We start from the raw sequence: 14,329 nt of genomic DNA, 5'->3' as shown, positions 1-14,329 counted from the left end.
AAAAAAAAAACCTGAATAAGGTATTCTTCATAGAAAAATGAGGAAATAAGCAAAAACTTGAAACCAAAAATCATGTGTGATCCAGTCACTGTTCGTTAACGGATAACCAAGGTTAACATTTTGACAACTTTCTCAGCTTTTCACTCTGAATGGCATAGGCACCTCTTTGTCCACCAAAGTTTACATGGCACAGGTTGTGTGTTCTTTAAATAGTAATGCATCTTATTTGATATTTTCCTTGAGCAGCTTTGCCCACTGTGCTGAAATTTCAAGTTCTGTTTATCTAAACTTTCAATATTAAAGAATAAATAGCAACTGCCTTCCCAGTAGCTCTGTGGCAGCTCGTCAAAGCCATGTTACTGTGGGCGGTATTAAGTGCAGAACTTTCATAGGAATCTGATACTGTTTCTCAGAAAATCTCATGCCCGGCATTTTCTTGTGGTCATCGAGGTGGGGGATATTCTGTATGACTCATGGCCCAGGCCGAGGATGAGTCTAGCCAAGGGCCCCCTCCCCTGCTCTTTGTCAAAGATACTCGAAGAGGTGGATCCTCCTTTTAGTTTGACTTTACACCTTAAATATCCCTCATCTGAAATGCTTGGGACCAAAAGTTTCTCTGGTTTGAGAATTTTCATACTTGGGAATATTTCCATACATATAATGAGATATGAAGGGGATGGAACCCAAATCTAAACACGATTCACTTATGCTTCATCTACACCCAGCTCCAAGGTCATTTCATGCAATATTTTTTTGTGATGATCATGAGGTCAGGTGTGGAATTTCCCACTTGTTCCTTGGTATGGACACTCCAAAGCTTTCAGATTTTAAGCATTTCTAATTTCAGATCTTCAGATTAGGGATGCTTGACCCATAATGTGATATTACATTTATTATTATACCTTTACCTGGTGGAAATGAGGAATTCCTTGTCCTGGACATTTCTTAAAAGGATGTCTGTTTCATTGATGCTATATTCACTTGTGGAAATATGGGACCTAAGTAGTCAGTTTACTTATTTTTTTTTCCTGTTTAGGCAGCAATAAGGAAAGAACTAAATGAATTTAAAAGCACAGAAATGGAAGTACATGAAGAGAGTCGACAGTTTACAAGGTAAGTAGTCAAAATGCAACGTAACATATTGCAGATACTTAAGATGGTTAAATTTAATGTTTGGTCTTATTTAATCACAAATAAAAATTATAAATAGTTTAGCATAAAATCTTCTCAGGAACATTTCTGCTTCTCCCATATTCATCCTTCTTTGCTTTCACTGGTGACTTAACAGTCGGTAAGTCAGTTTTGAAGATATGACTAGATAAGATTATGAATAACACTGAAACTAACCAGTCTGAATAAGAATTTCTAAAATTAATTTTTTTTCTTTCAAAGAAGTCTGAATCATTCCTAAGGGCTACATTTTTGTTCCCTTTTTAGTTTCATTTTCTGGGCCAAAAAACAAGTATCAACATCGTTCATTCTGCTCCTGAATAGGCTTTTAAAGTTCTGTGCCCAGAACAGATGCTGGTGACAGTCAGTGTGGGCACATATGTGTCACCTTGGGCTCACAGTAGACATTATTTAGGATAGAAACTGAATTTTCAAATGGTACAGCTTAGCATGGGAATCCAGTTTCTCTGGTACCACAGATGACTGTTAGGTTAGTTTCCCATTACTATAACAAATACCTGAGATAATCAACTTATAAAGAGAAAAAGTTTATTTTGGCCTACAGATTTGGATGTGTGAACCCATGATTTGTGGGCCCCATTGCTTTTGAGCCTGTAGAGAGACAGCATGTCATGGTGGCAGCAAGTGTCAAAACCATTCACCTCCTGGCTGGGGAGCAGAAGAGAGACAGGAAGATACTAGAATCCCACAACCCCTGAATGGCTTTCTCTCAGAAACTGGAAGACCTACCCCAAGACCTCACTCTTAAAACTTCCACCACCACCTACTTAGGACCAAGCCGAGCACCAAGTTTTTAATACAGGGGCCTTTGGAGAACACTTAAGATCCAGACTATAACAACTATAATCCGACTGTTTGTCCTCCCAGAGCCCTTCAACTTCACAGACGACTAAAACCAGAAGGGACCAACATGAGTGACCATATTGTCTGATCCCCACTCATCTCAGGTGTCCTATTAATTTCTCTCTCACAGGTATATATGCTTTGCTCTCTGTAACAGGTGTATTCCTAAAAACTTGCACAGAAATCAAATCCTCAAATTGAATTAATGTTAAAAGATACCAGGACAGATGCTTACATAAGGGAGGCCACGTTCTATCTTTTCAGAGAACAAAAGCTGCTGTAAACTAGAAACACCTCTGTAGGGCAGCCATACGTCATGATGCTCCTGTTCCTGCAGTGGTTCCTGGTGGTGTGGGGGCACTTGGTGCTGGGAAAAGGAAGTAGCAGTGAACTCGGTATTTAATAGCAAACCCCTACTACAGAGCTCGTGGTGAACAGTTCCTCATATGTTAGTCTAATGTACAGAAGAAACTCCCCTGTGTCTAAGGGACATTGCTTCTTCATTTGTCTGTTTCCTCTTAGATCCTGTTTGTGTTTGCACACAGGGACTTCTGCCATCTTGAAGTGTGGATTTTCCCTCTTCAAGAGCTCTCTCCTATTATAATCCACTCTTAGACTAGTAACAACCAGACTTATATTCTCCCTGCCTCTTCTGGGGTCAGGAAAAGTTCATGCTAAAATGAGACACCTGAAGTTGTACTTCTCAGTAAAGTTGATCATAAGAAAGGGGTGGAATATTTATGTGACACTGAGCTGGCAAGGGTCTCTGGGTAATTGGCAAATGGCTTGTGCTCATGTCCTTCAGACCTGACCCCTGAGCTACAGTGACTGCCCTCAGCCCACTCTTTGTCATTCAGGATGGTCTCTGATAATCTTATTTTCATTTAATAGCACAATGTGAGGAAAAATTACAACAGACAATAACCAAATAAAAAACAATGCATTTTTTGTGAATTTCTCATTTTACGAAAAGTATTTATACTGAAAGGTGTTCCTCCTAATCTATTAAACGATGTAAACAAATATACCAAAAGTAGATACTGGGAGAAGTCGGGGTCATTTCCTTTTTAATATGTGTATTTTGATGTAGAAAGAGAACATATTTTAATTAAGGATTCAGGTAGTACAAAAGTTTATCACGTTTAACAATGAAACCCACTTCCATTCCCCGAGGGAAGCACTAGTACAGGCTTGAGGTAAATCCTTCCAGACATGTTTCTGTGCATCTATGTATATAGTAGAAGTGTGTGTACACACGTGTTTACATGCACCCTCTCATGCACGAACACAGCATCTAGAAAGTTCTTCCATATTAGTGTATATCGAACTCATATGAATGACTCAGTGGCATCTCATAGATAATGTACAATAAATTATTCAACAGTTACGTGATTGATGGATGTTTATGGGGGTTTCGGGTTTTCATTATCAAACACTGCTACCTTGACTTTGCACATGTATCTCTAGGCGCACATACCAGTATTTCTGTATTAGACCCATTAATAGATTCACTAAGTGTTTGGATTTTTTTTTTTTTTTTTTTTACATTTCCAAAAGATACTGTTCTGTTATGTTCCTGACCCATAGTTGTTGAGCATGCCAAGCCACTTACTCCCACTAGTCAGCATTTGGGGAGTGGTTGGAAGATTTATATTCTAAAGGATAAACAATAATATTCTGTTTGATTTCTGTGAAATTGGACATCTTTACTTATGTTTACTGAACATTTTTATTTTTGATGTGCTTATTCAAAACCTTTGACCAATTTGGGGGAGGGGTTGTCATTTTTATGTGAATTAGTAAAATCCCCTTAGATATTATAGATATTGGCCCTTTGAATATAAATGCCTTGGTATTTTTTTCCAATCTGTTGTTAACCTTGAGAATTTTTAAATGATTTTTGTTTAAATTTTGCATATTCATGTCTTTCCATGTTACTTTTTACTTCATTGATTGTCTTGTGGAAGGAGACCAAGATTATAAAACTACTTATTTCAACTTTTTTATATGCTTTATGCTTTTTTATGCTTAGAACTTTTATCCATTGGACATTTATTTATGTATATGATTCAAGAGAGTAAACCAACTTTACTGTTTCCTGAATAAATAGTGTGTTGTCTCAATACCATTAATTTCCCCCTCGATGTGAAATCCTTTTTTTATAATGTATATGTCAGTCAATTTCTGAATTTCTTATTATGTTCTAATGAACTATTTGTCCATCCCTACTGCGTCACTGTTTAATTAGCATAGATTTGTAGTGTTTTTATAGCTGATGGGATATTTTTTTCACCTCCAAAAAATTCTACTGACTGCTGGGCGTAGTGGCACACATCTGTAATCCTAGCAGCTCAGGAGGCTGAGGCAGGAGGATTGTGAGTTCAAAGGCAGCCTCAGCAACTTAGCAAGACCCTATCTCAAAATAAAAAATAAAATTGTCTGGAGATGTAGCTCAGTGGTTAAGCAACCCTGGGTTCAATCCCCATTACTAAAAAAATAAATCTATTGGCTATTTCTCTATATTTACTCATTTAAAGAAATTTAGACTATGCTTGTTAATAAAATAGACTGTTGATATCCTTAGTGTTTAAGTAAATATTAATAGATGCAAGTAGAATAAGCTTTGGGAGATAACTGCTGATATCAAAGGTAAACTTTAAAAGATTTCCAAAAACAATATTGATTAACACTCTTTAAAATGTCTTTCCAGATAAGGAAAAATTAAATATTCATATCACCAAAATAAATATGCCTTGCTTAAGTAGCCTTCAAAACTTGGCAGTAAAGCAAATGTCTACTGCTATTTTTCCATTAGTTTATATGACATCATTAGAGTTGCTTTCCAGTGGGGAAATATTTTTGGCTTTGAAGACAAAAATCGTACTTATAGTTTTCAAATTGTTTTCAGTATTTCTTTAAAGAGAAAAAAAATGAGGGAAATGCTTCTGTTTCTAACCAAATAATACAAAAATATGGTAATCTTTTACATTTAGAAAATTGCTCATGTAAAAGATAGTGCTACTCTTAGCACCAGCCGCCCTTGGGGGTATAAACACACCATGAATCATTACCTAGTCTTTAAATGCAACCTAGATACACAGCAACTCTTCTTTCTTCTAATTAGTGCCAGAATTTATCTTTTTATACCAAGTAAGCCTTCCCTTCAAAACCTAAATCTCTGAGCTCCCTGCAGATTTGAGGTGGTTAATAATTGGGTTGAGACAGCTCTGCTGCTTCTGCTCATGCACCTCTGCATCCAGTGACAGCTCCCACACAGGATGTATCAGGGAGCCCTGGATGGATCCATTCCCATATATAACTTCCTTTGTTTCTGTATCTTTGGAAAGATACACGAAAAGCTGATAGCATTGCTTGCCTCTAGGGAGGAAGTCTGGTGATCGTGGCAGGCATGGAAGGGAGACTTCCCACTACTTACCCTTTGGAACCTTTCAAGTTTTTGAAACATAAGAATGTTTTACCTAGTCAAAAACACTTAAAAGAAAAATTGAAGATTCATTCCCTAAGTCCTCATTTCTGTAAGTGAGGATCTCATTGTGGTGACTTGTCTCAAATCCTGTGCTGGCACTAATATTGTGACCCTCCCAGTAAGGTCGGTGCACGGAGAAGAAGTCTCTGAGACCGCCCTCTGAGAACACTTTTTATGGCACTTTTGATCTGTGTTGATGAAGAATGGTAGTGATCTTTGATGTCATTCCCTCAGCTGGAGTGTTTTCCAGATAACTCCCTGGAATTGGAATGGATGGAGGTCCTTGCTGCAAGAGTGGGCTCAAGTGCCTGCCACAGAGTTGGTCCTGCGAACTGCTAGGTTCCAAGCTGTAACCTCAGGTGGCTGCTCATCTGGCCACATCCTGGATATTCTAACCCCCAGCTGACCTTTTAGCCCACTGCTCAAAACCCCAAAATCAACTTGAACAGTCAGGTATATATCAGATAGGGTCATTGCATTTTTTAAAGAGACCACCATGACAAACAAAGGCCACTGTCCTTTCCATAATAAATGGAATTTCTAAATATAAAATAATTCCCTAAATTGTAAAGACAAACTACATGAAAGGTCAAATCTTACTTAAAAACTAAATTTTTAAATGATTCTAGCTCAGTTGTAAGATGAGTAATTTTTATCTTCTTCTGGATAGTCTATTTTCCAAAATGTTTTTAGTTGTAGATGGACACCATACCTTTAATTAATTAATTAATTAACTTCTTAATTAATTAAGGATCAAACCCAATGCCTCGCCTGTGCCAGACAAGCGCTCTATCACTGAGCCACAACCCCAGCTCTACAAATTTTTATGAATTAGTATGATTCAGATTGAAACTCAAGAGAATATCACTGTAAAAAAAAAACTTTAATTTTGTAAATAATATTTTACAGTATATAAAGTACTTTGAAATATTTATATATAATTTTATTATCTTATAAATCACTTGCTTATTATAATAAGGGATATTACACAGACTCATAGAATCATTGAGTTGAAGCTCTTAGAGTTAAAGTAGGTCTCCAGAGGTCATTGGCATCATGTCAAGTGGGAAAGTCAGGATATTGACTGGATGCATAATTAACAGTGGTATATTTAAAATTCAGATGCACAGAAAAAGATTAGAAAATGACATCCAGAACTCTTCATGGTTTATTATAGAATTAGGGGGATTTTTCCTTTTCTCTATTTTTGAAACATTTCTAATGTAAGATAATTGTACACACATACATATAGATGCAGTTTAAAGCAGTTATCTCGTTCTCTTCTTTCTTTAGACATTACTGTCCTATGTGGATTTACAGATAAAGTAAACCACTCTTTCAGCTGCTAGATAAGAATAGCTTATCAGATTTTGACACTGCAGGAACTACACTTGGGACCACAATTAAAATTTGTTGCGGGGTCCTGCACAGAGGAATGAGAGGGCTGCCTCAAGACTAAAGAGGAGCCTGGCCAACATGTGGTGTGACCTTTCAAGTGGAACAGGAGCTGTGGTTTAGGAGAGCCTCTCCATTTGGTTTCCATAAGTATATGTGGGATGACAGTGAAACTACTGAAGAGAGAGAGTGAGGGGCTGGGGATGTAGCCCAGAGGTGGAGCCCTTGATCGGCATGAGTGAGGTCCTGGGTTCCATGCCCAGCACGGCAAAAATAAATAAATAGATAGATAGATAGATAGATAATTGATTATTCAAGATATATGCATATATCAAATAGGGAAGTATGACAAAGTAATATTTTACGTTTGTGAGTCATTATGTTTTTATAGTGTCTAAATGGATTTACAGGAAGACAAGTAAATTCTTAAAAATTAAGTTGTAGAGAATCCATCTTTAGGGAAGTCATTATCCTTAACTGAATCTCATTACTTAAAAATAGCATTTCCTTCACGACAGTATGAAAATAAGAAAAATGTATTGCAGTATTAAAAAGAAGAAGAAAATATAGATAAGTTCACATTTGAGTCTCAGGAAAGTTCTGAAAAGAGCGTGGACAAAAAGCTTAAGTATCCTTAGGGCATAGTAAATCTATTTATTGCTCCGCCAACTTGAAGACTAAAGCCAAAACTGTCATTCTGTCAGATAGGCAAACTTCTCAGGAGGTAATGCTGAACTTATATTTTTAAATGAATGCAAACTGCTGAGTAGGAACACACTTAAGGATAGTTTGCATTTCCATTACTTCCAACCATAAATTTTAGAACTGAATTTGAAGATAAGCTGCCTAATTTAACAGGGTATAAATATACTTTTTCTGAGCAGACAGAGCAGAAAAGACATGAGTTGTTTGTTTTACCAAATCTGGGCAATCTATGTAGAAGGCTGCAGCTCTGACCCTGGGTTTTGTCAGCATCTTATTGCATTCACAGTATCAGTTGGTCACCTCCTTCTCTGAGCCAGCCCTTGAGACTGTGGGTGTCATCTTTCCATGCAACCCAGGCTGTGGGGCTCATTATCTACTGCAGTCCCTGGGCAAATGATGTCTGCAGGAAAAGAAAAAGAAGAAGAAGAAGAAAAAAAAGGTCTGTTAGTGTACTTGCTAGTTTTGGAAATCTAAAAGCAGAATGCTTTCCAGGAAAATGCAGGGCTTTAGAAGATTATCTCTTCCAGTCCACTGACTACTTGCTTGATTGCCCAAACTAATTCTGTGTTTACCTCTTCATCCCAAAGACATCACCGATGGGATGGAAGGGAAAACAGTGTATGCCAAGTTTACCCCCACTTGTCCTTTGAATCCAGGACCAAAGAACATCTGAAGATGAGGACATTGTGGAATGTCTGGTATGCAGAGGCCAGCTAAATTAGATGAACTTTTTAATTCCTAGAGAAGATGGAGATTAGAGAGAGAGACTGATGGCGCCCAGGATGACGATCCTGGAAGTACAATTTATCTTGTGTGTGGGGCTCCCAGGGCTCCTGCTCCTTCATGTGGCATGGACAATGCGCATGTGTCTTCCTCAGAGGGAGGGGTACTGCTGGTTTCAACCCCAGGATAAGGCTGAATTTACTTCTCTACTTATTATAAAAAATTTTGAGAATAGCCCATTCCCGTTGATTCCCTTTTGTGGAGAAAGGTGGATGTTTTGGAAACACTTGTAGCAAAGCTTAGGTTGGAGATGGGGAAAAAGATTCTTCTCTAGACAAAATTGATCAAAACTTGATAGATGTAGAAATCCAACTAGTTGCCTTTCCAGAAGCACTAAATTCTTTTGAATGAAAGTGCAGATTGGGGCACTTTTTAATCTGTACTTTCATGTTGGTTAAGAATAGTCTGTCTGGATGTGGTGGCACATGCCTGTAATTCCAGTGACTCCAGAGCCTGAAGCAGGAGGATTGCAAGTCCAAAGCCAGCCTCAGCAACTTAGCGAGGCCCTGAAGCAACTTAGAGAGACCCGGTCTCTAAATAAAATATAAAAAAGGGCTGGGATGTGGCTCAGTGACTAAGTGCTCCTGAGTTCAATCCACAGTGCCTTCCCCCAACACCCCCGCCACCCCTGCGCCTGGCAAAAAACAGAAAAGCATCTAGAGCCTAGCACCTCCTTTTTTTTTTTTTTTTTTTTTTTTTTTTTGGTACCAGGAATTGAACCCAGGGGCACTTAACCACTGAGCCCTTTTCTGGAGTTTATTTAGAGACAGTGTCTCATGAGTTGCTTAGGGTCTCACTGAGTTGCTGAGGCTAGCTTTGAACTTGTGATCCTCCTGCCTCATCCTCCCAAGTCACTAGAATTCCAGGCGGGCACAGGCTAGCACCTCCACTTATGAGCTCTCTGCCCTTGGCAAATGACTTGGCATCCCTAGGCCTCAGTTTCCACATCTGTACAAAGGGGAACAGGAGTCCTTACCTCATAGGGTTGTTCTGAGGATTAAATGAGGTGATGTATGTATGCATGGCACTTGGATTTGTGGCCAGCATTGGTAAATGTTAGCTATTGTTATTATTTTCTGCCTCTCTTTCCATTTTATATGAAAAGTTTGATTTAAGAAGTTTTCACTTGCTCTTTTGAAATATTTGTTATGGAATTTCCATATTTTTCTTTAGTTTGTGGTTGACCCTTCCAGAAAGCATTTTGGAACGTCCTGTCAGATGAGTTATCATGTATTAGTATGCATTTGCTTATAATTAAGTTAGGGGATTTACAATTGACTCCAGTTATATAAAATTATTTATAGAGAGAGTTATCAAGGGACTTACAAGCGTAAGTGGTAGAGCACTTGCCTAGCATTTGCAAAACTGGGTTCCATCCCCAGCAACACACACACACAAAAGAAAGAATTATCAAATCATCTTCTAAATGCCCCTGTGATGTGCATTCAGTTGTTTGTGCTTTGAACAAACGGTTCCTAGCACACAGAGTGAGCCAGACTGTGTTTGGAGCCTGGGAATTTAGAACACACTATATGAGGTCCTTGTCCTCAGGTGGTTATGTTGTGGTGAGAGACAAATCATTAGCAAGTAAACAGTCATTTCAGTTTGAAGTACTGTGAAAACAATAAACAGGACACTGTGAAAAGGACAAGGGGGTCATCCCCAAAAAGAGTCATTTAAAAAAATGAGACATGTTAATGTGATTTAAGCAACAAGAGGAACCTAGCTATCTGCTGCTAGGGGAACAGAAGAGCTCACCACCCCCAATGGAAGTGAGCTGGTGCCTATTGCACGGCTCCTGAGGGAGGAAGAACTGTGCATGGCCAGACAGCAGAGGCAGCCCAGGTGACCACACAGCAATGTCTGTTTATGGAGGCCACCCATCTGCCCAACAGCATGGCCAGCGGAAGAGTTAAAAATTGAACTCCAAAGAGTCACATTCCTGCTTTAGCCATAACTTATTTGCCGGTTTTGGAAAGCTTGGTGTATCTTGTTTTTATTTTGATTTTTGGAAGTTAAACATACTGAAGTAATGTAAGACATCCCCTGCATCCACAAGACAGCTTCTCCAGCTATCAACCTACAGCTTGTCTTGTTTCTCTTCTTATGTCTTTAATTTTTTATTTCTTAGTGCTTTGATTCAAAATAGCAGCATGTATTAAGATATACCACGTGCCAGATGGTATATGTGAAAGCAAATGAAAACAGTCCTCTGCTCAGCTTTCCATGGCCCATTAGCACAGGCCCTCCTGCACAGAGACCTCAGTGTGATAAATAACTGGCGCAAACCAAAGGTCATAGAAGCACAGAAGAGGGAGTGATTCATGCCTCCCTGAGAGGTGGAGGAAAGGGAAATTGGGAACCTCAGAGAGTGAGATCATACAGAGTGGAGATGGAAGAAAGATGAGGGTGGAGGAAAGAATATGAGCACAAAAGCCTTTGGGGGGCAAAAGATTAGAACTTAGCACATTGAGAAATAGTACTAAAGAGAGATCTAGCTAGAAACATGGGTTGGGCTACATTCTGAAAGACCTGGATCACCAGTCCAAGAAATTTAAATTTTATTTTGTAGAGAATGAGGAACAATGCAATTCTTGTAAATAAATAAATAAATAAACTAGAATAGCAGGATCGATATTTCCTAATGATAATGCTAGTGACGGTGCAGGGTTTGATAGGTAGAGTCTAGACAGAAAAATCAGTTAGAAGACTGGTTCCTCAGGGTAGATGAGCATGAGATTGTAGAAAATGGGACAATGCCAAATTGAGTTGTATAAATGTGAATCACAGAACTAGTCTGAAGAGCTGGATCAGAGAAGGCTTTATGGAGAAGAAGGTGTTTGACCTTGATCTTGACAATGAAAACAGATTGACCATGAAGGGAAGGAATTGCAGTAGTAGGAATGGCATGTTCAAAAGTACAGGTCTACAAAAATTCAGCAATGTTCAGAAATTCGCGTGGAGGGAAATGAAGCCACTGGCTGACTAGCAAGCAGACCACTAAAGCGGTGCCAGTAGAAGATGGCAAGAGCTTTCGTAGTTCATAGATGGGCTGTGGAGGCAGGGCTGGGATTGATGGGTGAAGGAGAGGAACGAATTGCAAGCCTGAGGTTTCTAGGCTAAAAGTACTTTTTAAAGTAGAACATTAAACCAGATAGAAAGTGCAAACGCAGGTTAACAAGAAAAACTTTGTGTAGCTGCAGACATGCTGGATATGTTACCTTGGACTATCTGGGTGGGAATGCCCAGTAGGCATTTGGAAGTTCAGGTATGGAAAGTGAGTTTGGAGTCACCTGCAGGAGCCAATGAAAGACTGAAGCTAATAGAATAGTGAACTGTTGTTTTCTTTTGATACTACAGACTAGATGTAACCAAATCCTTTTGTGACACATCTCATTCTGCTTAATATGGGTTAGAACCCACCCATCAAGGATGGTGATGTTTTGCCTTGAATATTCCATGACCTGAATGATGTAACTACCATCTTTTATATAGGGATTGTCTCTGCTTTCCAACATAACATTGTGACAGTTTTCAGTCGCGGGACACCTAACGCTGCCTTTCATTATAAACATTGCTTCCCCTCCTTTAGTTCCCCAAAGGTAGAGTGCTTCTGGGACCATGGACTTAGAGTTTCTTTTCTTCTTCCAGGTTTCATCGTCCATAATCAAGTGCAGAAGAATTTGGAAACATCAATTGAGCGCCTTTTAGGGAAGTCCTTCTTCCTGAAAATCTGATGTTGCACTGAGATTTGAATGCGTGTGTTTCCGTTTAACCTGTGGTGAAGGAAGCTTGTGACTCGGCTTTGTTCGAAAGTGCTCCTCACCCATACGGCCCAGAGGGGCCAACAAGCAAAGGAGACAGCAGTGAGCCTTGCTGCCCAGAATGTGTATTGATGGTAAGGGGCACTATGGTTACATCAGCTGGTCCTCATCAGGAGTTTTAATCACAGAAGATGAGCAGAAGACAATCGCTGACTCCCTACCAGAAAGCCAAATGTCTTGCGTGCGTGTGAAAGAAAAATGGAGATTGGAATTGCTGGGCACCAGAAAGGGGTGGTAGTAGAAACTCAGAAAGAAAGAGAAAAATATTTCATTATGTTAATGAAGAAGAGAGAAAATTGAAGCATATATGTATTTTCGAAGTAAGCATTTGGTAACTGAGAACTTACTAAGGGATTTGGGAATCTAATCACCCCTGTGGATTCCTTAAAGACTTGATTCTAGAATATTCTTGTTTCACCATTAAGTTGGTACAGTATAGTACCAGTATTTTATGTTGTGCCAGTGAATCCAGTTGCCAGAAACGTCTGAATGTTTTCATTCATCTTTTTCTTAAATACAAGAGGTTTCTATTGACTCTGACCAAGCATGCTTACACAAATTGCATGCTTTAAGTAGCATGGCTGTTCACATTTGACATTTTTTTTATATTCCTTTCCTAGTGTACCAGCCCTCCACATGGATAACAGGACTGGACATAAAGTCAGATATAATACAGCTGTATAAATCTGTCATAAGCTTTAGAAATAATTCTTTTGACCTTTCCCTATCTTATTATCTCTAGAGTCAAGCAACCTACTTAATCCAAAAAAGATAGTATCGACAATCACGACACCCTTTTAAAAACCTGACTCCAAAGTTAAAATGTAAGCAATGTACAAGTGTGTGCTGCCTGCTGTTAGTTCGGAGGCGGGGGCAAAGGACCAGTTATTTTTCAGTGCTGCATTAAAAAAAAAAAAAAAAAAAAAAAAGAAGGAAGAAGAAGATGGGTTGCTGCTATTTAAAAAATTAATAAATAAATAAAAGCACATGAATAGAAAAAAAAAATACCCCAATGCTTAAAGAACACAGGAAATTCTGCTAAGTTGTATGGGAGGAAAACCTCATCATGTGTATTGAGACTGTAGACTACATCCATAAATACAGTATTTACTTTCAAAGCCAGAGGATCAGTGAGGTGAAAATCACAGATTTCCCTATGATCCTGAAGTCAGTATTGTTTACATTTTAAAGAGAGAAAAAAAAAAAAAACCTCTATGACAGAATCGATCTTTTTCATGGAGACAGGCCCAAGCCCAGAATGAATTCTGCTCCCAAATGCATTGACCTTATGTCAATACCACCTTGCATTGAATTGTTCTTTCACAGTTGTTTTGTGTCCCTTCTGTTAGAAAAAAATGTATAACAAGGAGGCAAGACCTAACTAGAGGTTATATTATTCTTTAGAGTTTGGATGATGAGAATTTTCTGAATTGTTTCTGGTTTGAAATGTGGAAGATTCTAATTTTCAATTTCAACTCCAAAGTAAGCATTTAATCTGCCAGATAAATTTTGATCCTACCATTCATTGGTATTTTAAAGAACCACTTGAAATTGGGTGATTTTATTTTAAAATTTTAAAATATTGACCCCAGTTGTCCAACTGTAAAGAGCCGGGACCATTTTATAAATAAGAAAAGTAACCAGCATTATAGTACCTCTTGCTGAAGTCAGCTGTGTGCATTAATATATAAGCCTGCTTTCCTTATTGCTGTCTTTTCACTAATAGAATAAGACATACCTTGCTTTGAAAAAAATGTTTCCGCATGCCCAAATCTGTGGCTTTATCTCTGGCTGTGGTTTTGTCTGCTTTGTTGTTTTGTAGTGCTGGGGATCCAACCCAGGGCCTCCACATGTTAGGCAAGTGATCTACCACTGAACTACACCCCAAGCTCTTGCCTGTTTATAGTGTTTCAGTCCAGCCATAAAAATTAACTTTGTTCTCATTTTTTTCCCTGAGTCATCTTTTTCTTTATATCTTATTATCATTTTAGTGACTTGAGAAAAAATAGCAGGGAATATAATGTTTCTTTTCTTTTTCTATGCTTATCATCTTTGAGGATTTTTTTAAATTTCTAATTACAAGGTCTCTATATAATGTTAA

General features: G+C 38.5%; 1 protein-coding gene across 7 annotated transcripts in view; it reads left to right on the top strand.

Annotated features, from left to right (window-relative positions):
• Positions 1-13,480, top strand: part of Phactr2 (phosphatase and actin regulator 2) — a 256,136-nt gene extending 242,656 nt beyond the window's left edge. For 4 of the 7 annotated variants that reach the window (XM_047557219.1, XM_047557225.1, XM_047557222.1 and 1 more), the window contains 2 exons: positions 1,037-1,113; positions 12,056-13,480. In XM_047557219.1, the coding sequence (XP_047413175.1) occupies positions 1,037-1,113; positions 12,056-12,071 (93 nt within the window). In that variant the 3' untranslated portion in view covers positions 12,072-13,480. Of the gene's footprint in view, positions 1-1,036; positions 1,118-12,055 lie in introns of those variants that run through there. The other 3 variants (XM_047557220.1, XM_047557226.1, XM_047557224.1) reach the window with 1 other exon arrangement.
• Positions 13,481-14,329: the final 849 nt, after the last annotated feature.

Source organism: Sciurus carolinensis, chromosome 7 (genome assembly GCF_902686445.1).
Source record: "Sciurus carolinensis chromosome 7, mSciCar1.2, whole genome shotgun sequence".
Classification (NCBI taxonomy): Eukaryota; Metazoa; Chordata; class Mammalia; order Rodentia; family Sciuridae; genus Sciurus; species Sciurus carolinensis.
The sequence above is the reverse complement of the archived record's forward strand: the minus strand, read 5'-3'. Positions and strand labels throughout refer to the sequence as shown.